The sequence below is a fragment of the Barbus barbus genome (assembly GCF_936440315.1).
Source record: "Barbus barbus genome assembly, chromosome: 8".
In the NCBI taxonomy this organism is placed as follows: domain Eukaryota; kingdom Metazoa; phylum Chordata; class Actinopteri; order Cypriniformes; family Cyprinidae; genus Barbus; species Barbus barbus.
In genome coordinates, this window is record NC_136736.1 from 29,543,090 (window position 1) to 29,567,521 (window position 24,432).

At 37.6% G+C, this 24,432-nt stretch overlaps 3 protein-coding genes across 3 annotated transcripts; 2 read left to right on the forward strand and 1 right to left on the reverse strand.

Moving 5' to 3' along the window:
* The first annotated feature begins 139 nt into the window (after positions 1–139).
* On the forward strand, positions 140–5,048 carry LOC306873644 (pentatricopeptide repeat-containing protein 1, mitochondrial-like). The gene is made up of 8 exons (XM_079423081.1): positions 140–717; positions 1,351–1,491; positions 1,605–1,823; positions 1,952–2,053; positions 2,811–3,509; positions 3,929–4,045; positions 4,200–4,382; positions 4,755–5,048. Exons 1-8 carry the CDS (start codon positions 271–273, stop codon positions 4,926–4,928), a joined length of 2,082 nt encoding a protein of 693 aa, XP_079279207.1. The 5' UTR covers positions 140–270; the 3' UTR covers positions 4,929–5,048.
* A 2,092-nt stretch (positions 5,049–7,140) lies between these two features.
* Positions 7,141–18,750, forward strand: LOC306873808 (uncharacterized protein). Its single transcript, XM_079423296.1, has 21 exons — positions 7,141–7,627; positions 7,725–7,846; positions 8,176–8,281; positions 8,363–8,456; positions 9,801–9,957; positions 10,050–10,239; positions 10,772–10,894; positions 10,985–11,038; positions 11,114–11,233; positions 11,406–11,564; positions 11,954–12,007; positions 12,111–12,153; positions 13,665–13,878; positions 14,571–14,650; positions 15,046–15,153; positions 15,255–15,335; positions 16,924–17,028; positions 17,332–17,453; positions 17,533–17,655; positions 17,992–18,040; positions 18,157–18,750. Coding segments are annotated over exons 1-21 (2,169 nt in total). The 5' UTR covers positions 7,141–7,625; the 3' UTR covers positions 18,220–18,750.
* LOC306873807 (guanine nucleotide exchange protein smcr8b-like) lies at positions 18,241–23,286 on the reverse strand. Its single transcript, XM_079423295.1, has 2 exons — positions 20,575–23,286; positions 18,241–19,202 (listed from the first exon to the last, which is right to left on the reverse strand). The coding sequence occupies exons 1-2, from the start codon at positions 23,133–23,135 to the stop codon at positions 18,785–18,787; spliced, it is 2,979 nt and encodes a 992-aa protein (XP_079279421.1). The 5' UTR covers positions 23,136–23,286; the 3' UTR covers positions 18,241–18,784.
* Positions 23,287–24,432: the final 1,146 nt, after the last annotated feature.

Below are 24,432 nucleotides of genomic sequence, written 5' to 3' on the forward strand. Positions count from 1 at the left end.
TATTTCGTTAGATAAAATTGAGAATTGTTTAATTAAATTGTACGATTAAATCAAAATTTGTCTTATTGTAAAAGCTTATATACTATTATATTGAATAGAGTAAATAAATAGCTCGATCATAAGATTATCTATTAGTAATGTCTTCCGGTAAGGCATCATGGCGACTTCCAGTAGAAACATCACGTGAGGAGTTCTAGCAACTGTTTCTACCGCATTTTATGTTTTGAAAGCTTGATATGAATGAACTAATTGGTTTTTAATTCAATATTGATGGCCAAAATGTTGCGTTCTACACTTCTGAGGGGTATTTTCACACGGAACTCGTGTGTTAATGCTATAAAGTGCGCTGCCGCTTCCTCAAATGCGCGCAGATTAGCTGTCTGTCCTTCTGAGCTGCATCAAGGACCCTTGAGGTTCTTTAGCGAATCAGCTACTTTGACATCTTCAAGGTGGACTGACAGCAACAATACCAAGCCAAGCGCATCTGAGCATGTGCACGAGGAGGAAGATATAAGTGTGTTTGGTGATTATTCCAGAAAGTTTTCCTCCAGACGATCCTTCCGCAAAACATCCCCAGAGCAGCAGCTGGATCTGAAACACAGAGATGCGGATGAAGATGATGCGCAGCTGCTGGAAAAGTTCAAGTCCAGAACGGGTCGGAAAAATACGACATACTGGTATTTCCTCCAGTGCAAACGGCTCATCAAAGAGGACAAAGTACGTTGTCAAAAATATCTTTACTATGGCAGTGATGGGATCAGACTTACTGCATATCCCTTGTGTAAAAAACAGCGCACTTATTGTATTCAATGTCTTAAAATAATTGTTTATCTTTCGTTGAGATTTAAAGTACGCTTATTTTGATGTGCTGACTAACATACTGATGTTATGGTTTAAGTGTAGTGTGTTGATCAATGTTACATTTTAAGTTAAATTACAAATATATTAAAATACATCATTTACAATACAAATCAATTTAAAATATATTTTAGTTTACTATAAGTGCCTGTCATTACATTTGGCAGTACACTTTAAACATATTTCAAAGATAATCTAAGTAATTATGTAATTACATATGTACTCAAGTCCTCCTTAAGTGGGTTGAAAAAAAAGTTAATCTAATTGCATTTAATATAAATTTAAACTAGAATAAATTTTCACAAAATTTCAATGCAATTGTCAAAATAATTATATATTAGTAGACACAAAAGTATATTATTTTAGTAATAAGTACTCTATTGTGCTATTACCATTTTATTGTATACAAGTGCCATATAAATGCAAGTGTATATCTGTTCTATATAAACTAATACACATTTTAATTAATTAAAAATTTTGTTGTGTGTGTAGCTGGCCGAGGCATTGGTTCTCTTTGAGGCTGATATGCTCAAAGGCGAGAGGTTACGACCTGAGGAGTACAATTACACTGTGCTCATCGGCGGATGTGGACGTGTCGGCTACCTAAAGAAAGCCTTCCAGCTCTACAGTAATGTAAGGTGACAATGCATTTGCACATGTCATTATTTATATTAGGTGCTGCTGCTAACGATGCATGAATGACACACTTGATCTTTGAATAACCCTGCTTGAATATTATCACTCAGATGAAGAAGCGAGGGATCGAGCCATCTGATGCTACATACACCGCGCTGTTCAACGCTTGTGCGGAGTCACCATGGAAACAATCAGGGCTGGAACAGGCATTGAAGCTCAAGCAAGAGCTTCTCAAGAAGAACATCACTCTCAGTGCCATTTCCCAGCATGCTTTGCTCAAAACAGTTGCTTTTGCTGGAGATCTGAAGTCGTGCTTTCAAATTCTGCGGGTATTACTAATTTTGACATTATAACTACTGTCAAAATACCCAGTGATGTGATGATTTATTGTATTTTTATGCTTTTTGCGCTAACACCACTGTAATATCATTTGGTTTGTGTGTAAATGCATGTATAGGAGATGCTTCAAAATGGACAAGCCATCACACAAGAGACATTTCATTATCTGCTGATGAGCTGTGTGAAGGACAAGCAGCATGGATTCAGACGTGCTTTACAGGTACATAAACACCTACTGACTAGAAACCAACATCAATTTAAAAAGTTCATTTAGCCAAAATCTGAAACCTAAAATAAAGTTTAGGTTAATAAATTTGGGTAATTTGACTCTTTGTGTTGTGTTTCTAAGGTGCTAAAATAAACCAGTGAATTTCTTTGAAAGTCAACAAACTGCCCGTTGATATTTCATCTGAACAGATTTCACATATTGCTACACTTACATCATTTTTGGTGTCATGCTAAGTTTCATATTATATATTAGATATAAATTTCAGCAATTTAAAGTATTTTTTATTTGTTGATAATATTTGAAATATTTTTTTAATATTATTTCATTTTCAGCCAATTTCAGCCAAAATTTATATCCATATTACTCACACGCACCATCTTTCAAGTTCTTAAAGGGATCGTTAACCCAAAAATGAAGACATCTGCATGCATGTTTGAGTTTCCTTGTTTAATTAGAAAATGTAAAACTGTTCTCAAGACTTGGTTTAAATCACTTGATCCATATGAATTCATGTAATAATGCCTTTATGACTTTTTTGGATCTTTTAAATTTGGGTTACCTGGACTTTCAATGGAGGGATAGGAACCTCTTAGCTTTCATCAAGAAAATGTCTCAATTTTGTTTAGAAGATTAATATTATGGCTCTTATTTGTTAGAAATGGCATGAGAGTGAGGGAATGGTGACAAATTTTCATTTTTGGGTGAACAATCCCTTGAAGTATTTCTTTTATTGTCATTTGTTCTGTAGGTGTGGCACCAGATGCTTAGCATTGGAATAAAACCAGACACTCAGAATTACAACATACTCCTGCGGGTGGCACGGGATTGTGGGATAGGTGATCCTGGTTTGGCTTCTGCGCTACTACTGAAGAGAACAGAGGAAGTGACCCCAAAACTCACAAGTGGAAGGAAAAGCCATAGGACAAAAGTGAAAGAGGAGATGTCGTGTCAGCCTTTAGATATGGATGCATTTGAGAGTGAGCTGTTTGTAGACACACAGAGCCATGGACAAGCCAAAGAGGCTGATTTCTGCCTTCCAAAGGAAAAAGATCAGTGCGAAATTGACGCATCTCAAAATGAGACTCAAATGCTGACTGTATCACCAAATGGCTCTCTGACTTGTCAGCCACAAAGTTCCCGTCTCCCAAACCTTCTGGATCCCAGCACTTGCCACTCAGGTGTGGTTGCCTTGGGACCTGTGAACAGTGCTTCGGATAGACTTGCTCTGATTGGAAACCTTGAAGGTTTTTTGGAGAAAATGGCCAAAGATGGACTGGAGCCCAACATCAAAACCATCACACTATTGGCTGATGTCATGGAACCCGGCAGCCAATCAGTGCAGAGTTTGATTAATGTGGCCAAAAAGAGTGCTGTCACGCTGGATGAGACATTCTTTAACATTATGATCAGAAGGGTGGCCAAAGCTGGAGACTTGAACGGGGCTAAGGTTAGAAATGCATTTAATCATCTGTTCATTAAGTTCCAGTTCCAGTTTGATTCCCAGCGAATCTCTCTGGACTGGAGTTTCATCAGCCCTAATTCAATGAGCATAACTAAACCACACACTACAAATATCATTATCATACTGATAAAGAAAAATCTGCATTAAGTATTGGTGATCACTAACAATGACAACAAAGAATGGGCTAATGAGCATGGGCACCATCATAGAGAAAAAGTGATTGTGTCAGTTGGCACGGGATCAGCGGATGTTAAAACAGATTCTTAAATTTGAATGAAATGTAAGTTAAGGGGTGAAAGCATCTGCCAAATGCACAGGTGAATAATAAATACAATTACATAAAGTGCCTGCCAAATGCATAAATGTAAATATGTAAAAATTATAACTGATTTCTTTCTTTTTAGGCTGTAAAAGCCCTTATGGTTAACAAAGGGCTGGTTGCGAATGCACAGACGTTCTGTAGTATTGCTCTGGCTTGCCGTAGACAAAAAGATGCAATGCAACTGCTTACTGAAATGGAGGTATGAAAACCAATCCTTTTATTATTCATTTTCACTGTTACTATACTTAAGGTTTCTTCTGATTACTATTATCAACTATTTCCAACTTCTAAATATTTGAAGGTGCTTTTTTTTTTTTTTTTTTTACACCAATTCATTCTTTTGGTTTTTTCAGTCTTGTGGACTTGTGCCGAACACTCATGTTTACAGTGCCCTGATCAGCCAGGCAGTAAAGCGTTTGGACTATGCTTATCTGCACGAACTTCTTCAACACATGCACAAACTGCAAGTGCCGCCCAATGATGTCATCATCAGACAGCTGGAGTTTGCAGCTCAGTATCCTTCTTCCTATGACAAGGTTAGAAACCGAAACTGAAAATATAAGACAATCTGAAATCAAGCAAGATGTAAGATTCAAGATTTTTATTTGTCACATACACCGTTATATACAGAATACAAAGTGAAATATAAAAGTGTAAGTATAAATAATAGATAAAATAGTAAGGTAAAAATATATAATAAAAATGAAATATAATGAATTAATAAAATAACATACTGTAAGAAGTTTTAATTCAATTATAAGGAGTTATTAAATTAATTTAAAAGCACATCTAGGTTCAGAAAAATCAAATGCATGTACTTTGTGAGTGTTTGTCACGTCATTGCGCTATGAGCAGGATTGTAATGGACTACTATGGATTAATTATGCCTTTTATCTTTCATTCTTCAGTTAAAATCACGAAACACATACCTGGACAAGATTGACGGCTTCCGTGGTTTTTACAAACAATGGCTGGAGTTCATGCCTGGCCAGGAAACACCACATCCCTGGGAAAAATATCGATCCCCAAAACCAGAAACAAAAAAAGATGGAGTCACCTCACAACATCAAGTTTCTGAATAAATCAAATTCCTGTATTTTGTACGAGTAAATTTGTGTGACACAGTTTCTTGAGCTTAACTGAGAATTTCTGAGGCATATTTTGCATATGTCTTGAACTAAATGCTTTATATATATATATATATCTATATATATATCTTAAATGCTTGTATTTTTGTGTTGTCTCATTCTTTAAAAAATAAAATTCCAAAATTACCAATTGAAACAATGACACAAACTTTTATTTATGCTACACAAATTTGCGAATTAGCAAGATATTTCAGTTGGGTTTGCTTCCTACCTTTGAAAGGAATAAAGGAAACATTGGACATCAGGTCGCTGTCGTTGTATTTTATCTGAATTGCAATAAACAGCTGTAGAAGTAGTTATTAGAATGATATAAGACTAAATAATTACTTGCAAATCTAGGTAATTTCCGTCTGAACAGTAACTGTACATCCAGGTATTTTTTCATCAAACATGATTATAACAAAGCAGTTTGTTTATTTATTAAACTGCCATCAGAATATGTAACATGTATGTCCCCTGGGACTGTTTGACCCTCAGAAAAGACTGAATTAAAGGTTATTTTTTTAAAAATAGACCACCTGGTACCCAGACAGCAACATAGTTTTGGCCCAGATCCAGCCCACATCTGGCCCGTGTGAAATCCATGCGGGACAGATGTGGGCCGGATCTGGGACGACACTGCTTGCTGTCTGGGTAGGATTCCACAGTTAGTATAAAAACTGGTGCAACTGTTCTTTAATTATGGCCAATAGGTGTGGTGAAACTTACAAGAAATTGGAGTTGCATGATCACTGGTCAAGAGCTGATAAGTATGATGTATAAAAACTGAGACGTGATCACCAGAGACAGATCAGAAGAAACGGCTGTCATTTTGACTTTGTTGCTTCACTCAATAAAGTCTGGAACTCTGCCTCTTCATTCACAAGACAGAAAATATTTTTCTCAGTACACTGTGTGAGCCTGCATGTTTCACTTCAACGCTTCTGTGAAAACAATCAAAGCACAAGCTAGTCCTTATCACTTTGTAGTACAATTAAAAATGATTAATGAGATGTTTTGACATATTTAAAAAGAGACTGCCATCCTTACAAAAAAAGCAAGTGAAATAACTGTAGCAAGTGTTTGAAGACGAGCCAAAAAGAACATCTGTAACTGACATAATTGGTTATGAACTGTATAAGAGCGGAAGCCGCGACTGGGTTTATCAGAAGTTCAGCTGCTATCTAGGCTTTGCAGTCATCTGGAACTCTGTGACTTGAGTGATTTTTTTCAAAGAAAGAAGAGACGTTTTCCATGGCAGCCATTAAAGAGAAACCAAATAATGTGGAGAAAAGTCTTCCTCGTCTTCAGAATGCAGTATTCCGAAAGTCAAAATAAGACTTTAACAAAGCCGAGATGACATTTGTCCCATCTGAATCTCCTCAGTTCAAACCTCCATGCATTTTTGTTATCAGTTGTTGACCAATTATCATAAAGCTACATTTTTCCAAGTGTCACCTCTCCTGCCTTCCACAATAAAATATCACTCCTCTTAGCCTTTTTTTCTAATAGGGGAGTTTTGCTAGTTGGTCTGTTTATAAAAATAGCCTTTTATTTAACCCTGGTGTATATATATTTAATATAACCACACAGTGGTTTAGATTTCTTTTACTTCCACGTCCTCATCATCACCCATCTGTTCTTGAGTGCAAATCATCTTTAAATCACAGTCACTGTCAAATTGGCTCCAAGGCCTTCAAAAGGTTTCTGGCTTTAACCCAAACTACTTCTACATTTGTTTATTATACCTTGAACAAAAATATTCCAACACTTCTACAATTGTTTATTATTGCATGTTAGACAAAAAGATTCCAGTCTGATTTGGAGTCTTCTGCTCTTGAGTTATAGAGCAACACGAAGGTAAGCGCATTTTTATCACGAAAGACATATTTTCTGTTATGTTGTCAACCCAAAAAGTTTGCTGGTTGCAGTAACGTTGCTTATCACGCACTATCATTAACGTTGCTTACAGCGCGAGTTTAAAACCGCTTTAAATAAATCCCGTTATAATGAAGCTGTTGGAATTTGTGCAGCCTAACAAAACAGCGATGACTCATCTGAACGCCTGTGATTGGTCATAAGCTCAACATAGTCGTGTGTGATTGGTTATAAGCTCAACACACTCGTGTGTGATTGGTTATAAACTCAACGCTGTAAAAACGAGTACAAAGAAAACGGTGGCATATTGCGCATATTATTAATTCAATGCCGCAATCGACACTTTTCATTGCATTTTATTTTCACTTTTATTCGCGACAGCCGTAATATATTTAGTTTAATTGTGTAAAAATGTTGTCCGATTTGGCACCATTTTTGGCCCAGCACAGCTTACTTATTAGTCTTTTTCTGATAATCTTTTTCGGTACTTTTTCTGTATTTGTCATGATTTGATGCGTTTTCCTGTTGTATTGTTCTCCTGTCTGGGAAGTTGATTAATTTAATAATTTATTTAGTCACTATTTCGTTGTCATGTGTGTTATCTGATTTATTGGGTGGATTTTTCTTGGAGTGGGCGTGTCTTGGAGAGTTTTTGGGCTGGAAATCGTCCCAATCTGGCAACGCTGACAACATTTCCGGTTTCCGAGTCACGTGATCCAGCTAAAGCGCCAAACTTTGAACGCGCGCGCGCACGGACGGTTCATTCGATAAAACATGTAAGTTTCAAAACAATTCGAACCAAATTAATTTGAAAGATTTTCACATGAAACGTATTGGAGGTTATTTCTTCTCATTGTCTGTCATGTTTTGTAGGACGGAGCACAACATACCTATAATCATTTTGAGCGATGATGAAGATGATGATGAAGGTGACTTTTTGAGGTCCCACAACGATTCCTCTGTGCTTATCGTTGAAAATGAGAGGAACGAAGCAGGTAATATGCGTTATATTTGTATTTAAACATGACATGAACAAAACTAAATGTTCCCATGGTGCACATTATCATAAAACAGCCAGGTTTGTGGACCATATGTATCATATAGCAATATTGTCTTGTACATGTGCTGTAGAAATGCCGTGTGTGTGTTTATTTTTGTGTGTAACTATGGTAATGACACCCCCCCCCCCCCCCCCCCCCCCCCCCCCTTATATCATGGGAGTACCTCTTTAAAGTTCATCAGAGTACCATAAATACTATGGTATATGAATATAGTAATCCTTCAGTAGCACTGTCATATCTCTGTTTCTCTTTGTTGATCTCAGATGCATCTAAACATATTGAAGAGTTGGATGAAGACTTGGCCATCACATACGCCCAAACTGCAACAGTGCTTCCACATGCAAGATATGACTGCACCCTGGCATTCTGGTCAGTAAAACAGTGCTTGTGTAAAGGACTTGTGTTGTGTCTGTGAGTGTTTATGTGCCTTTGTGTGCTTGCTTGTTCTAGTCGAGCAGAGCAGGACGTATCAGGACCTCTACAAGATAATGCAAAGCACTGTGATCAGTGTTTCTGCTACATCTGTGACAAACTGGCATCCATGGTGAGTTCACTGGCTTCTAACCTAAATGTAACCTAGGGTTTACGTTAGTGGAAACTTATATGCAAATCAGGTTGATCAGAAAGGGAAAAAAAGCTAATTACATTTTTGCATAGAAGAGGTGAATCTTTTTTTGGGACCATTAGGATGTTTTGTGACTTACTTTAAAAATCAACAAAGAAACTTTTCGCTTATTGTTTTATGTATATTGTGAATTCGGCATACTACTCTTTTGGCGTACTGTTCTTTTTTTTTTTTGCGTACTATTTATAGTAGGGAAGTATTTTAATTTCGGACACAGTGCCAGCTTCCACTGTTATGCAGTTTATCTTCTTGCTTTCTTTGTAAGGGTGACAGACTGCAAACTAGTGATAAATATCATTGTTTATTGTACCACAAAGTGACTGGTGCAACCTTGTGCTCTGATAGATTCTTATTATAAAGGATCTACTGAAATGAAACTGGAAATTCACTTGTAAAATTTAAAGTCAGCCCACATAATGATGATCTGGGGTCATGATCCAGGGTTGTATCTCACAGCTGAAACATGCCTCAGAGAGCTACAGTTTTAACATACTGTCATATGACCTCCTACATTTATTATATATGTACGCTTTCCGGTTAAACTTTGTCCACATTGATCTGTCAACATCTCAAAATAGACTTAAAATATGTGAATAATTTTTAATTGAAAACATTGTATGTGACTCCCAGGATTCTCCCCAGGATTACTGACCTTGACTACAGAAAGAGGCATTGTTTACACCGCGTTTGCTGATTAAACTTAAAACATGAGAGAGAGAGAGAGAGAGAGAGAGACAGAAGAGAGAAAAAAAGAACAAAATATCGAAGTCTTCTACAGAGCGTGTGATCAAATTAAGGGGCCTGTGCTCATAAATTATCTGAGGCCTTGCATTTGAGTGACTTGAGTGATTAACTTCTCCATGCTTAAGAATCTAACCCTTACATGTACTGCATGACCTCTGTTGGGCAGCAACCTTCTTGAAACCTTTGTCCTTCTCCACTAATTCCTCTGTCATAAGCATCATATATTGAGTAGCTAAAGGGTATATACAATGAAGATATTGATTTACACACTTGATTAATGCATATGTCAAAAGCAAAATGTATCTTTCATGATACAAATTTATGTAAGAATCTATGTAACTATGAATTTTTTTTTTTACCCCCGCCCCCAAGCTAAGTTTGCCTAACATGCATATAGATTTACTTGAACTAATCTTTCCTGAAGACCGTTTCTTCACATGGTGTGAAGTCTTTGTTTACTTACTGATTTAATACATACCAGGCTAAAAACAAGCCCATATTTGTGTTTGTTTTTAACAGTGCGAGCTCTGGACCATCCCTGGGATTTGCCACTGTAATGCCCATAAGCACAGCGTCTACTGGAAAGCCCTCCGCAACAAGAGTCTGATGGGATTTCTGCATGAGTTGAACTTCAACTTTGACCCACTGGATATGGATTCAGACCTACGATGTGCAGGTATGTTTTCTCACTTGACTAAACTGCAGATTTATTGTCTCTTAGTCCCTTTGCCAGCTTAAATCTTTGAAACATTTGTGTTTATCTGGTAGAAACTTCACTGCAGAAGTTTGCTGGTACTTTGGCAATGAAGTATGCAACTTTTTTGTTGGGGTTTGAGAGTCCCAACCATTCAGCGAGCTGTCGGTGCAGCTGTCACCGCAACATTAACAGTGCTACACAGAGTCAAACCATCGGATGTAAAGGATGCTATAAACATCACTTTAAGATGCTGGAGTATGAGTGAGTGGTTCTCCCTTTACATTATTTTCAAAAGTTGCCATTTGTATTTTGCTAGTTAAATTATCATAAAATGTATTAATTATATGGAGGCACTGGTGTGCTCTCTTACTCTTAAAATACTCAATTTTTGCTCATACAGATAAGAGTAATGCATCTTTTGAATCTGTAAAGACTCTACGTTTATTTGTGTGCACTCACAATAACAACGAAATGTTGCGCTTTTGTAAAATAATGAAAGCAAACAGATGCTCTTTCTGCCGTCTGCGTATATTTTGTTACCTAAGGCTTTGTTTTTAAAATGGGGAAATTAGTTTGGCTGTACTGCTCAGACAACTTGCAAAATAGTAAAACCAACATAAAAAAGAATCATAAGATCGTGAATCATGATTTTCTTGAAAAAAAAGAGAAATTATATTTTTGCCATATCGCCCGCCTCTAATCAATAATAATAGTAATTTTTGCCAAAAATCAGTAATTATAATAACATATAAAGTGCTTGATATGCTAAAATTGTTCTTTATTGATTTTGCAGTTACACTGTCGTGAGTCAACATATCAAAATGTTTTTGAATGAAGCAAAGAAAGAGAATCCAAAGGCTTGTGTTGTGATGCTGCTAGGGGCTATTAAGCTTTTCGTCAACCACATGACTCCTGGGTAATGTATTTTACGCTATTGCGCATTCTGACCAGTCTTTACCATGTAATGTATAATTACAGCTCTTAGTGTGTTATATCTCCCTTGCAGAAATATACATGCTGCTAACACGGTCTCTGAAACTGTTTCAATGCTCCTGTGGAGGTAATGCTACAAACAAAAGTTATTTTGTGTGTTTATTTGGGTTTTGCCTTTTCTTAAACTGTATTTGTCTTCCAGATTTATGACAAAGGTGTGGATGCTTTTAGTTGGCTTTGATTTTTCTGGCTCTTTTATAAAGCAGCTGGAATCTTTCTACCAGAAGCTTCCTCTTCCTTCAAACTGCGCATTGCCAAAGAGGTAACATCACTTGCATTTGGAAAAGCTTCTTGATGAATTTCATCCAAAAAGGAAATTCTAATCATCATTGGCTCCCTTTATGTTGTTGCCTAGTTTAAAGAATTTGCTTGCTAATACACTAATTGTTCAGTTGTGACCAGCAATTGATTTTTTAAATTTTTTTTGGCTGCAGTCTGAGTGTGCTACCTTGGGATGATCCCTTGCTCTCTGCTGTGATGAAAGGTCAGAACATCACTGGAGAGAGGCAGGCCAAAGGTCGAAGGCATCAAGTCTTATTTGAACCTCTGGTCGTGATTCAAGCGAGAGTCTGTAAACTTCAACAGCAAAACAAGTAATGCTCTTTCCTTAGTGAATTTTTATGCTTTATTTACTATATTAAAGTGCTCTTCATTTACCTAAATCATATGTGCAATAGATCATATATGCCTGCGAAGAATCCGCACAAATCTCAGCAGTTGTTGAATTCAAATTTTGGTAATTAGCATATTTAAAACAAAAGTGTTTTTTCACTAGGATTAATTAAAAAAAAAGTATTACAATGACCAATAATAGCTTACCAATATGTTTTATACATTCTTCCCTATTTAAATACATTCCAGAGATTTCCCTTGTAACAGCACAGAAAAATAGTTTGTAGATTCTGTGTGCACTAGTGATTATTATTTGTTATTTTGTAAGATTATTAAAGTTACTCTTAATTGTAATCTACATGCTTGATAGGTACCGTGAGCTGGCTCGGTATCTCAAAGTTGTCAAAAGCATCAATAATCCCACGTGAGTTACAGCTGCATGTCATGAATATATTGTGTTATATACTCAGATTATTATTACTATTTATGGTCCCTTCTTTCATTGTATTTCTGTCTGTGGGATTTAGGCTGCAGAGAATGAAAGACTTGATTCCCCTCTACCTGTGCAAGGTAAATTGAAATAAAGCCATTTCCTTCATTGCTTTTTACATTAATACATTGCATTTTGACAATTCTACACTCCTTTTCAAGCATTTAAAAAAAGTTTACCAAAAAATGAAAATTTGGTTATTTCCTCACCCTCACGGCATCCAAGATGTAGATGAGTTTTTTTTTTTATTTCCATTGGAACTTGGAGATATTTAGCAGTCCAAACAGATGATAAAAACATCACAATCCACAAGTAATCCACATCAGTCCAGCCCATCAATGAACCTCATATTAAGTATAAAACTGTAGTGAAACAAAATGTTTTTAAGCTTTAGAGCTGGAAGCAACAGTTTAAAGTATCTCGTCTGATTCATGAGAGAAATATGAGAGATCAAGCTTTATTTACAAGCGAAAACAGTCCAACACCGTTCTAAACGAGTGTCTGCAGAGTTGGATGTCAGCGGACAACAGGAGATGGACTCTTTCACTGTAGTGTTGTTATCGATTATGCACTTGAAGTGATGGTTTAAAGTTAAAACGTCTTGATGGATTTGTTTCTTAGAAGCATGCAGCTTTTTACTTCGCAAGATGTTTATAATGGCCTGGAGTGGATTACCTGTGGATTATTGTAAGGTTTTTATTAGCTGTTTTAGACTCTTATTCTGACAGCACCCATTCACTGCAGAAAGTCCATTGATGTAATACTGAATTTCTCCAAATCTGTTGAGATTAAGAACTGAAACTCATCTACATTTCGGTTGTCTTGAAGGTGAGTATGTTCTCAGCCAACTTTAATTTTTGAGTAAACTATTGTAGTTATGACTCCCTGGAGTTTTCTAATTTATTGATGCAAGGGATTTGTGGCCAGTATGCAAGGACCTGTTTCCTAAAATATAGGGCCAGATTTACTATGAGCTTGTGTCAGCGCAAACCCTCATTCGGCGTTAAACTACTGTCAGGATTTACTAAAGACACACAGTGGGAAATTAGCGCTGAAAAGGCGTGGACAGTTATTTTTATTGAATATGCATTTGTAGGAGTTTCCCTTTCGATCGATAAATTTATGGGAGAAGATTATTTAAATGAATCACGCAACATGATTTACTAAGATTTGCGCTTGTCAATTTACTGATATTTGCAGCATTATTTATGTCCCAAAAAAGCATGTCTTAAAGCAGGTGGTAATTTGCGCTGCTCTTGGTAGATTGCGCTGGTCATTATGGAAATGAGATATGTCTGTGTTATGTCTTTAATGTGCACCTTGTCAGTAAATCACCCACAGAATTTTCCCCTCCCATCTGTGCTTTTATGGAATTGCGCTCTAACGCTAATTTGCCCTCTTTAGTAAATCCCATAATCTTTATAAAAAAAAATACATTTATTTTCCTCTCAAAAAAAGAGGAAATGCGGTGGTTGTGGTCTCCTTTGTGTGATAAATTATGCATAATGTTTGCATATAATCAATCAATGGAAAAGTTAATGAAAGTGATGGTGAAAATGCCACTTTTTGAGTGTTATGTTTGTGTGTTTAGGATGGTGACTACAGTGGTGCAGTCTGCCACATGTTATCACTAATGCCCGGTGCCACGTGTCTCGCCTCCCGTCTCACACCTCAACAGTTCAGAGCTTATCTCAGAATGCTCACTTCAGGCCACGCCCCTGATGTAGCACAAGAATTTGATGCTGGAAATGGCCATATGGTCATACCTGATCCTTTACTGAGCACTAAGTGGACACCAATCGAAGGTAGAGAATTGACAGCACTTGTCAGAAACATACACAGAAATAAAGTCTGATTCCGGCCAGTAGGATCAGATCATACGAGCTAATCACCATTGTGTTGCAAAGGCACTTACAGGAATAGTTGTTTTTTTTTTTTCTTTTCAAACTAAATCATAGCACTTTCATTGTGAGAAAAATGTAAGAAACACTGACAACTCCTAATACAGTTTATGTACGTTAAAGTATTCGGTTGTATTCAACTGGTTTGTTGAGGGAACAGGACTAACTTGGGGACCAATGTGACCGCACACCTGCTAACAAATAGGTATTGACATTTTAATACGTTAATATTGTAGGGCTATTTTTTACAAAGTAGGAATAGGAAAGCCAGAGAAAATTAAAAGGTCTGCCATCTTTGTTAATATCAACCTATAAGGAAAAACATGGCCATTTAATATGCTGTTTGACATAAATATACTTTTCCTGTGTTTAATCCTTAATCCTAATAAATGAGGAAAATTCAGTTGTACGTTTGCACACTCGTTTCTCAGATCAGTAGTGAGTGCAGAAAGAACTTCAGGATTGAAAGTGCTGCTGATTTGCAGCTTGACAGTCACTGATCACATAAATTTCAGATTATTATTTTTTTTTTTAATGAGCAGTGGCATTCAAATGTAATCCTTAATGTGCGATTTGTTTCTGTACTTTCATTGAAGGTTCAAATTCATTCAAGATGATGGAGGTACTGAAGTTTGCACTGAGGGTTCTGGACTGTAACAGCATTGTTTTTGCTGATGTAGGTAAAATGGTATATACTGTTATTTTATGTTACTTAATATTTCATGTGCAAATGCTCAGTTGACTTCTGTGTCACATTTGAATTCAATACTTTTACCTTACCATTTTATTTATATATCACTGGCCACCAAAATATTTTTTATTTAGTTTATTAATCAAAACGTCAATTTGTGTATTTAGCGTACTGAATGTGGCAAACAGCTCGTGTCATTGTGATACAGTATCAAACACCAGTTAGACGCTACCTATCATAAAGTTATTGTGATTTGTTTTTTTCTTAACTCTTCATGTGGGTTGGCTTAGTACTCATTTGCAACTAGAGTGTGCAGTATGTGCTGTCAGTGTCTTTTCAAGGTCTGGCTGCGTTTATAATGGATGTCTCCATGTTTTTAGTCAGAAACGTGGGTGTATCTGATCAGCGTAGTCAGTTCCAATTTTACTACTCCAGATGGTGTTCCTGTTGGTGTATTTTATGCCGAGCCTGATGTCACCTATCAAACGGTGAGAGGAGTGTTTATTTAGTGCCTGTCTGGATGGGGAGCGGATTGGAAAACATACTGAGATGTTATGATGGAAACTGACAGTTGTTTGTTTCTGCTCAGGTGACCAGAGATGCCGCCAGTGTAATTCTTGAGGAGCTGACGACGACTTCCCGTGTACAGATCCCCAAAACCTTTGAGAGTGTGAGTTTTAATTAATTAAATCTTTGCAATTTTTTTTGTCTAAACCTTGGGTTTTTAATGACTAATATTTATGTGAGAAATGACAATATCCAGGGTTCGTACGGTCATGAAAAACCTGGCAAAGTTATGGAATTATAAAACTGCATTTTCCAGGCCTAGAAAAATAAATAAAACCAGAAAGTTTTGGGAAAGTCATGGAAATCTATTTCACAAATCTCTATATGATTGTTTAATCAGGTCCTGGATTATGCAGTGTTGCGCAAATATCACGTAAAATGAGGGAAATTCCTGCAAACATTTATTCAGTTTAGCATGTAGGTTAGATGAGTTAATAAATCCACACAGACGGTCTCGAGTGATTCAGCAGTACCGCGTCTTCTCTCTTTGACTTTCTCTTAAAGTCAACACCTCTTGTCTGCTCTACAAAAGCTGCTGCACGCTGCGATACAACACTTTCGCTTGCGTTTCGGTACAGTTCACAATCGTCACTTGCCTAATCGGGTCATTGTTGCATTGTCACAAAAGTGTATTATTTGCACGTCTTTTTAAGCCATTCGGTAGTTGGGCGCTCCAGAGGCAGCTTTTTTGTGCACTTAGTCGCATCCAAAGCATGCATATAAAGCCGAAACAGCTTCCAAAACTAAATTCAGGTCCTGAGTTTAACTGAATTAAACAAGTAACAATATTCAGTTATCTGATATGTTCTCTGTGTGGAGTAATGTCTAGCACAATCGCATCTTTTATTTATTAAAATAAATGAATGGCTCCCTCGTCTTCATCCTGGTTTGTGTGTGTCATCATCGATTGCAAGATTCAGAATTCAGAAGTAATGGATATAACTGATACGACACATTCCCTGCTTTTAATATCTGAAGAATTAATGCAACAGGACACAGCTGATCACTTAGAAAGACCTGTGAGGCAACTGTTCACATCAGATAAGAGGGATGAACTCTAAAAGTGCTGAACTTCTTAGCTGGTTAAACATCTGTGTGTTGAATCACCCAATAATAAAATGTGACATTCTGCAGTTTTGTCTCATATTCATCTTTTAATCATATTTGTAAATGTCTTGACTCCACAGCCAACAGAGCAATTTTGTCTTTACTGTTCCAATACTTTTGAGGGCACTCTATCTTTAAAGCAGGGTGTCTAATGCCCATTATAATTCCAATATGTCTGTCTGTCTGTCATGTTTCATTTTATGTTACAATGTCCTCATAGTTAGTTATTATTTTGGAATACTTGGAAAATATACTTTGTATTTTAATAAATTGAAGTTAGGTGTAACATGTTAGGTGTTTGTTCATTCCTTCGCTCGTTTCCACTTGAAGCGACACACACATTTTCAATTGTTTTACTTCAGTGAAAGGTTAGGTTTTTGAATAAAAAGATTAAAAGGATAAACAATGCAGGTTCATTTTTACAGGCTTCTTTATTCTTTGTCATATACGATGTCTGTTTATTTGATTTAATTTTTACCCATGCTTCTGAATATGCCTGACAGTTTAAATAATACTTGGTTAGATATTCAAACTTTTTGGTCTTTGGTGTAGCATGTAATGTTGATTTACTCTCTTCTCATTAGGGTTATCCTGACCAGGCTAGATTGCTGTTGGCCACTCAGGCTTTGGTACTGCGCATTTTCCACTCACAGCTCAAGCCCATCCTCAGCGTCGTCATGTCTTTCAGGGTGCTTATTTTCTCAAGTTTTTAGTCAACGTGGGCAAGTTCAAACTTTCCATTTACAGCTATTAGGGCTGGGAGATATATCAAACGCGATGATCATGCACATTTCGTCAGTAAAGCCGTTTCTGTGACTAGCGGTAAATCTGCATCACATGACAATCGCATGCGATGTATTGCCCAGCCCTAACAGCTATAAACAAAAAATAAGAAATGCTGAAGTGTTAGTATTGTATAATCTCGTGTTAAATTCAGTAGTCCTGATTATGCACAGGTTCTTTTGTGTAATTGTTTGTACATTTGCCTTCAGTTCAACCGCTGGGCGCTCCGTTGGTTCTTCTACAGTCTGCTGGTGAGGCCAGATGTGCTGCACTACCTCCTTTGCTGTCTTCTGGAGGAACTCTCTGATGAGCGATACCAGCTCCTACAGAGGTAAAGGTGTGCGCTTGCACACATTAGCCAAAACAAAGAACTTCGTGTTATGCATGTACATGCTCTATATCTGTTTCAGAAAATGGAGTGAAACCGAACATTCCCTGGTTGCGTACTTCCTCTGCATGTACTTCTGGGAAAGTAGCGTGGTTCTGGACATGAACACCTATCCCACCAATAGCTTGCTTGCCACTTGGAATGAGTAAGAAGCAGCAGTCATCACTATAGTATAGTTTTAAGTCATGTAATTCATGCTCTTTATTACATAATCATCTAGATATCACAAACATATTTTAGCAAGGTGTTATAGATGCATGAATATTAACAGGCGATTTCTAATATAATGTTGGATTGCATTGGATGTTTTGGATATTCCTGATTTACATTGTCCAGAGGGATATCAAAAGAATGATTGGGGATAAAACAGGATTGCCACTATAAAGCAATTTATCAAATGGATAATTTTGTTGTAATTTAAGTACATATTATATAAAAATTAATTGTCAGTGATTTGCGAATGCACTCTTTTTGATTTCAGATCGCACAACCCTTGGCAACTAAGCTTGAAACTGTATCTTGAGTGCAATGTAAGAATCTTTTCCATTAATTCATGTCTTGGTGTAATGTGAACTTACAAAGGTATATTTATTTAAATCTTAATAACTTGTGTTTTAAAGGTGAACTGCTCTTCTCTCTCTTGCAGGTGGCCAAACTTACTCCAGAAAAACGTAAAATCTTGTATCTAATCCAACAGCAAGGAAAATAAGTCTGACCAACATCCTGTTTTAAAAACAAATAGTTTTAATGTACATACAGAGTGGATTTAATGTTTTCATAGGTTATAAGTGGCATGGCGGTTCAGATTTTTTTTTTCCCCCTTTGTCCAGGCTTTTGTTTTCCTTTGTCGGGGAATTTACCAGTATTTTGCAATATTATGTGCAATTACAAGACTCTGATCAATATCTGGTGGATGTTAAATACAAACAATTATATTCCGCAACAGAACAATATACAGCTTTTTTGACCATCAGCCATGTTGTAAATAAATGACAGTTTCAAATGCAACACTGATATAAAGCTGTTCAATTTTGCTTTGTTGTAGATCTTGTAAAGTAACATTTCTCTGGAATCTTTGCGCACGAGATTAGACCGCAATATTACTGTAAATATTCACTTCAACTTCCTTTGTCAACAAGATGCGGATGATGCATGCGAATAATGTAAATATACTGTTATTGCTGGGCAAAAGCAAATATTCATTTGAAGGCAATAAAAGCAAAGCAAAACTACTGTATAGAACAAATCATTGCTAGTTTGTATGAATGACACTTTCAGAGTTTGAAAATAGAGTTTGTGGTGTAGCTGAATCTGAGGCATTTGGGTGGAACCTCCATGAAGTGCAGTTTGATGAGTTCAGATAAATAGTTTAGGATTTTCTTATCATCTTTGTGAATTTCAGAATGAAAACATTGCATCCATGTACTTTCCCGAGGCCTTCTGGGTGTATGGAAACCTTGTGAAAATGTTAAAAGGAATGCTGTGGTGACGAGCTTGCTTTGCACACTTTGAGCAAACATGAAGTAGGTGTTTCCACGTTTAAAGTGGCTCCTTGGTTCCACCAGCGGGTTGAGAAGAGTACCGCTGTAGGCTGGGCAGCGCAGTGTCTTTTGATCCACATCTAGAATGCTGATGTATCGGCTGTAATGGCCCAGGCAGTGAGGCATATTTGTGTAAGTAAAACAGCACATCCTGAGTAAATATAAAAAAATAAATTAAAAAACTGTCAAGATGGCTTCATCTTAGCTAACCGCCCAAGTGGTTTTTATCTTAATGATAGTTAAAATTGTACCAAAAGGGTAAAGAAGAAAACATTGAATGTTTGTTACATAGCAGAGGCACTCAACCCTGCACCTGAAGGTCTGCTTGACAAGTTATTAAATATTGACCTTCCATTCTGGATCCAAGCCTCTGCTCCATTTTAACAGCCATTTATAAGCACAGAGCTGTGGGTCCCCAGGAACACGTTTGAAAACATTGCTTTAAAGGATAGTTCACCCAAAACTGAGAATTCTGTCATTAATTACTCACCCTCATGTCTTTCCAAACCTGTAAGACTTTTGTTCATCTTTGGAACACAAATTAAGATATTTTTGATGAAATCCGATCTAAGAGCTTTCTGACCCTTCATAGACAACAATGAAAGGTAAGTAATGTCATTACTACCAAGAAAGGTAGTAATGACATTGTTAATATAGTCCATATGACATCAGTGGTTCAATTGTTATGTTATGAAGCTACAAGAATACTTCTTGTGTGCAGAGAAAGCAAAAATAATGACTATATTTTGAATTTGTTCTCCAAAGATGTTAAGGGTTTGGAACAACGTGAGGGTGAGCTTTCATTTTTGGGTGAACCATCTCTTTAGGCCGGGGTTCCTCAAATCTTTCCCTGGAGGGCCAATCTGCTGTAGAGTTTAGCTCCAACCCTGATCAAACTCACCTACCTGTGATTTTCTAATGATCTTGAAGACTGATTAGCATGCTCAGGTGTGTTTGATAAGGGTTCGAGCTCAACTCTTCAGGAGTGGGCCAGATTTGAGGATGCCTGCTTTGGGCTGAAGAAACGTGGGGCAATTTTGGGCAATGTTGCCATCAATTGGCGATCAGGTGAGACTATAGGTGAGATATTTTAATGATTCAAAAAAGATTGATCCCTATCTGGCCAACAAAGATTTCAGGTATGGAAATAAAGAAATTAAGTACTACAGCCAACAAAGAATGAATGTTAGCACTGTGTGGGGTTTGATTTTGTGATCTGAAAAAGTGTTTTGACTCAAAAACAGTGATATACAGTGCCCTCCAAAAGTATTGGAAATCTGAAATGTTAATCTCTCCTCTCATATTCATCTTTTGATGTCAAACACAAATGTTTACAGTCTACAGCAAAAATAAAGGAATTGGCCTTACTGTTCCAATACTTTTGGAGGGCACTGTATGTCCGACTTAACCAGATACCTTCCTGCAGAGTTTACCCACAAAATATATGAACTAGCTAATCAAGAAACTTGTTTCCATTTGAAAACAGGAAGTCAAACAAGTTTAAGATACATAGTAAATGTTACCTGTTAAAGCCGATAAGTTTCCAGTTGAGCAGGTCGGTTAGCTGCAGCGGCGTTGAAGTCCAAGGTTGAATGCCGTCTCTGTATCTACTCGGATGTGGCATGTACACAGACAGTGCTGTAACCAGCCGCCTCACTGCAGCCTCCTCGCTTCCTAGTACTACCAAAGTTCGGCCACTCAGAAGGCTAAACACTGCATGCACTGCGAAGGGAAACTGTCGCAAGAACTGCAACGCTGCTCGCCCTACTCTGCCACGTCTCCGTCTGGTCCCACCTTCTCTCTTATTCCTTGAAAGACAAGTAGGTAAAGTGCATTCGGAGGTTGTAGAGGCAGTGGTGCTCCGATAGCTGAAGTAGTCTGACAAATCATCAGGTACTATACGGCAGGGCTCATCTAACAACGAAAGAGGGATTAATTCTGATGCAAGACAAACATCTTGGGAGCTTGACCGACCAAGGGTCAAAGTCATAGGACAGTCAGGTGGGGTTAAGGTGACCGCAGGATAAAAATCTTGTGGCTCCTCAAAACAGGTGTCTCCATGAACTTCATTTCCCACATTGTAAACACACTCAACTCTTTTGCCCTCTTGATTGTGAGATGTGTCTTTCTCATCAGTCTCTTGCTCTGGGCTTTCCTCATCAATTGCACAATGGTATGAAGCACGCAGGTCTTCTGGTAGGATTGATTCCGTTGTGCAAAGCACCTCAATGCTATCTTCACTGCAAGTCCGTATGGTAGTTACCCTCCCTTGCCTTAGACCTTCCAGCACGGCTATAGTGGACAAAGGTGGAGGTCTTTGCAGTGCTGTATCCATTAGTATATTTGAACCCTGGGATCTGAAGGACTTCTCTGTCCCTAAGATCTCAATACTATCTCCACTACTAATACTGGTCTTCATCAAAGCTGAAACGCACATTTCCACATTTTCTTGGCAATCCGAAGCTGAAACTACGCCCCCATTTTCCTTTTCGGTCTCTACTGTGGAGGATGTTAGGGGTCGGTTATCCTCGGCTGGGGTATTTACAGAGCTGGGAATAGCCAGAGATTGGCTAGATCCACCCAACTCTAGTTTGATTGGCACCATTTCAACGCAGGAGACATATGACTCAAGACTGACAGGTTCACTTAGAATTGATGGTGCAGGAAGAAAAGAAGGTTGTTGGACTGAAATGGCTATTCCAATCTGTAACCCCACGTCCTCTTCCAAGTCAGATGGATCCTCAAATAAGAAATTGGTAGATTTGAGGTTGCGGAGAAGATTGCGGCAGAGTTGTTGTGAGTAGAGATGGCAGGTGTCTCCTCTGAATGTCCTCTCAATGGAGTTCATTTGCTGTAGAGCCTGTTGGTGGAAGTAGTCATCACACAACTCCTCGAGAGATTTCAGACGCTTGTCAAATCGGCAAGATGAAATGGAGTTAATCAGCTTCAGAGAATGTGAGGGTGTGTCCGTGCAAGGAAAAACATTACATTCTAGCACTGGCCCAGCAAGCTGACTGTGCCTTAAATCATCCAGGTCAAACTTGAAAGAATGAGGGAGGTCATCTGCTTCATAAGGAGAATATTCAGAGTCTCTAAGCTTCCTGGTTCGGTAGCAAGTGACCTGTTTTAGAAGGCTTTTGTATTCCTGAATGGATTTTTCTACACTGGCCAGTTCCTCACCTTTGTTAAGCGTTGGGTAAGATCCTTTATCCTGCTTGTTCTTCCTTCTCCCTCCAAATTGTTCATCTCTATCATGTGTTAAACATGACCTATTCCCTTTTTCACAATCTACTTCAGCCTTTCTTGAAATCTCACATCTGTCTTTCTGTTGTAATTTCATTTCATCTTTGTGAGATTTCTCTTTCAGTTTCACATCTAATGTAGGTATACCATTCAACATGCGTTCCCTTTCATTAGTGCACATTACAGATGCATTATTTAACTCTCTTTCTATTTCTCTAAGTAACACGACTCTTGTATACTCCAAATCTCTGAGTTTTATCTCCAGTTCATTTGCAAAGTTCTTCCTGTTCCCCGTTTTTAGACATTCAGAGACTTTGGAGAACTCTGCGGAAAGCTGCTGGAATTGCTGTATGATTTTATTCTCATCAGACGACACATAGGCAATGCAGAGAGGTCGCACAAACCCTCGAGCCTCCAGGTCATAGAGCGTAAGGTGGTGCACATATGCAAACGCTCCTTCTCTGGAATCCCCTAAAACTACCTTTGAGTCTTCTACAAAGTTCAGTTTCAAAGAGCCACCTCCTGCCAGGCCGGTGAGCGAGGTCTGATAGTCCACTGACATGATCCGAAGGGAGAAGTGGTTCAGATCAAATGTCCCACAAGCCTTGGTTTCAGGAGGAACCGTAAGCAAAGGCTGGGGCCCAACTTGCTCCGAAAACTCTGCTAAAAGGATAAAGTCCTTTGTAAAATGAGCTCCAGACGTCTTGGACCATGGGGTGGTGTCCCCAGTGTAGGGATACATGGGGACCGACAGCTCCTCTGGAAGTACGGATGGGTCTTTGACTATTTCACTGAAATCGGTTTCTTTAGTGAAAGCCACCAAGTCTGGAGAACTAATCATGGTGGTAAAAAGTTTCAAACGAACCGAACAGGGGTGTAAAAAGTATTGTGAAATTATACTTTAGTTAAAGAACTGCGTCAAAACATTTCCACATTTAATCATGATTTTCATAATGTCTTCACTATTAACACCACAGATGACACCTGTCCCGTTACATGAAATGTTAAACTTCATTGATTCAGCAGCATCTGAGTTTATAGTTATAGATATTTAAGTTAAGATTGTCCATTTTTCACCAATTAAAATTCACAGGACAAATGGACCAATGTAGAAAAATTTAAAGGATTTCACTGGTTTCAAATTAAATAAAACTGCAAGACGTCCATTTGAAAGACTTTACTCTTCTGTGTTTTTATTTATTTATATATATATATATATATATATATATTTTTTTTTTTAAAGATTTAAGCGATGATAACCTATTATGTATTTGGCACCCTGAAGTCTAAAATTGCAATTAATAAAAATTATTGATGTATTTAATCGTGAAACTATAATAAAAAGCACTGAAATATTAATTACACACAATAACGCCTGAGGAAACTTGTCACTCACATACTTTACACCCCTGAAACCGGCATCTTCACAGTGCTGTCCTGGTCCTGATCCAGTGCAGGAGGGCTAGTTTTACCACGTATTTCCAGTAAACTGGGATCTATCGCCGCATTAAAAGAGAATAACAACGCCTTCAAAACCACAACAAGCATGAAATGATCAAATTCACACCGATTTAAAAATGACATGCCTGACGCACTACACAGACCATGACAAACGCAATGTCATGAACACCACGTTAAATCAGATTAATACACGTATAAATGAACTGGCCGGTGCTCGCTGGCGGATTCAAACTAATAATCCTTTGCTCTTTTTTATTTAAGTTAATTTATGTCGTTGTTTAGAAGTAAACAAACATTACAGCGCTTTCCGGACAGCTGTAACAGAAGCAGCTTTTGCCATAGTTAGCCATGTGACACCTCCTCTGGTTGGGTTGGGGGGAGTGATCATAACCAGCGCAATCTCTACTTGTTTCCGCCTCAAACCAATTCCTCAAAATAAGCGTGGAAGAAAATTAAATTTACTTTTTTTTTTTTTTTTGGTCTCGTAAATGTCAACAGTCATCAGGCAATGACAATATTATTATTGTCATTTTTCTAAACGTATAAATTCAAATACATTTATTTTAGTAAACAAACTTTAATCAGCCAATCCTTTTACTGCCACTTTAGTACTAAAATTCATTTTAAAATTAAAGGATAATATTCTTAGAATAGGAACTCTGTACAAGTAAGCCTCT

Excerpts from the sequence above, each read along its gene's own strand:
- LOC306873808 (XM_079423296.1), top strand. Across the intron at positions 7,847-8,175 it reads AAATGAGAGGAACGAAGCAG|ATGCATCTAAACATATTGAA; the intron begins GTAATATGCGTT and ends TGTTGATCTCAG. Across the intron at positions 13,879-14,570 it reads TAAGTGGACACCAATCGAAG|GTTCAAATTCATTCAAGATG; the intron begins GTAGAGAATTGA and ends CTTTCATTGAAG.
- LOC306873807 (XM_079423295.1), bottom strand. The coding sequence starts at position 23,135 with ATGATTAGTTCTCCAGACTTGGTGGCTTTCACTAAAGAAACCGATTTC. Across the intron at positions 19,203-20,574 it reads AAACTTATCGGCTTTAACAG|GATGTGCTGTTTTACTTACA; the intron begins GTAACATTTACT and ends ATATTTACTCAG.
- LOC306873644 (XM_079423081.1), top strand. The coding sequence starts at position 271 with ATGGCCAAAATGTTGCGTTCTACACTTCTGAGGGGTATTTTCACACGG. Across the intron at positions 1,824-1,951 it reads CGTGCTTTCAAATTCTGCGG|GAGATGCTTCAAAATGGACA; the intron begins GTATTACTAATT and ends ATGCATGTATAG. Across the intron at positions 3,510-3,928 it reads GAGACTTGAACGGGGCTAAG|GCTGTAAAAGCCCTTATGGT; the intron begins GTTAGAAATGCA and ends CTTTCTTTTTAG.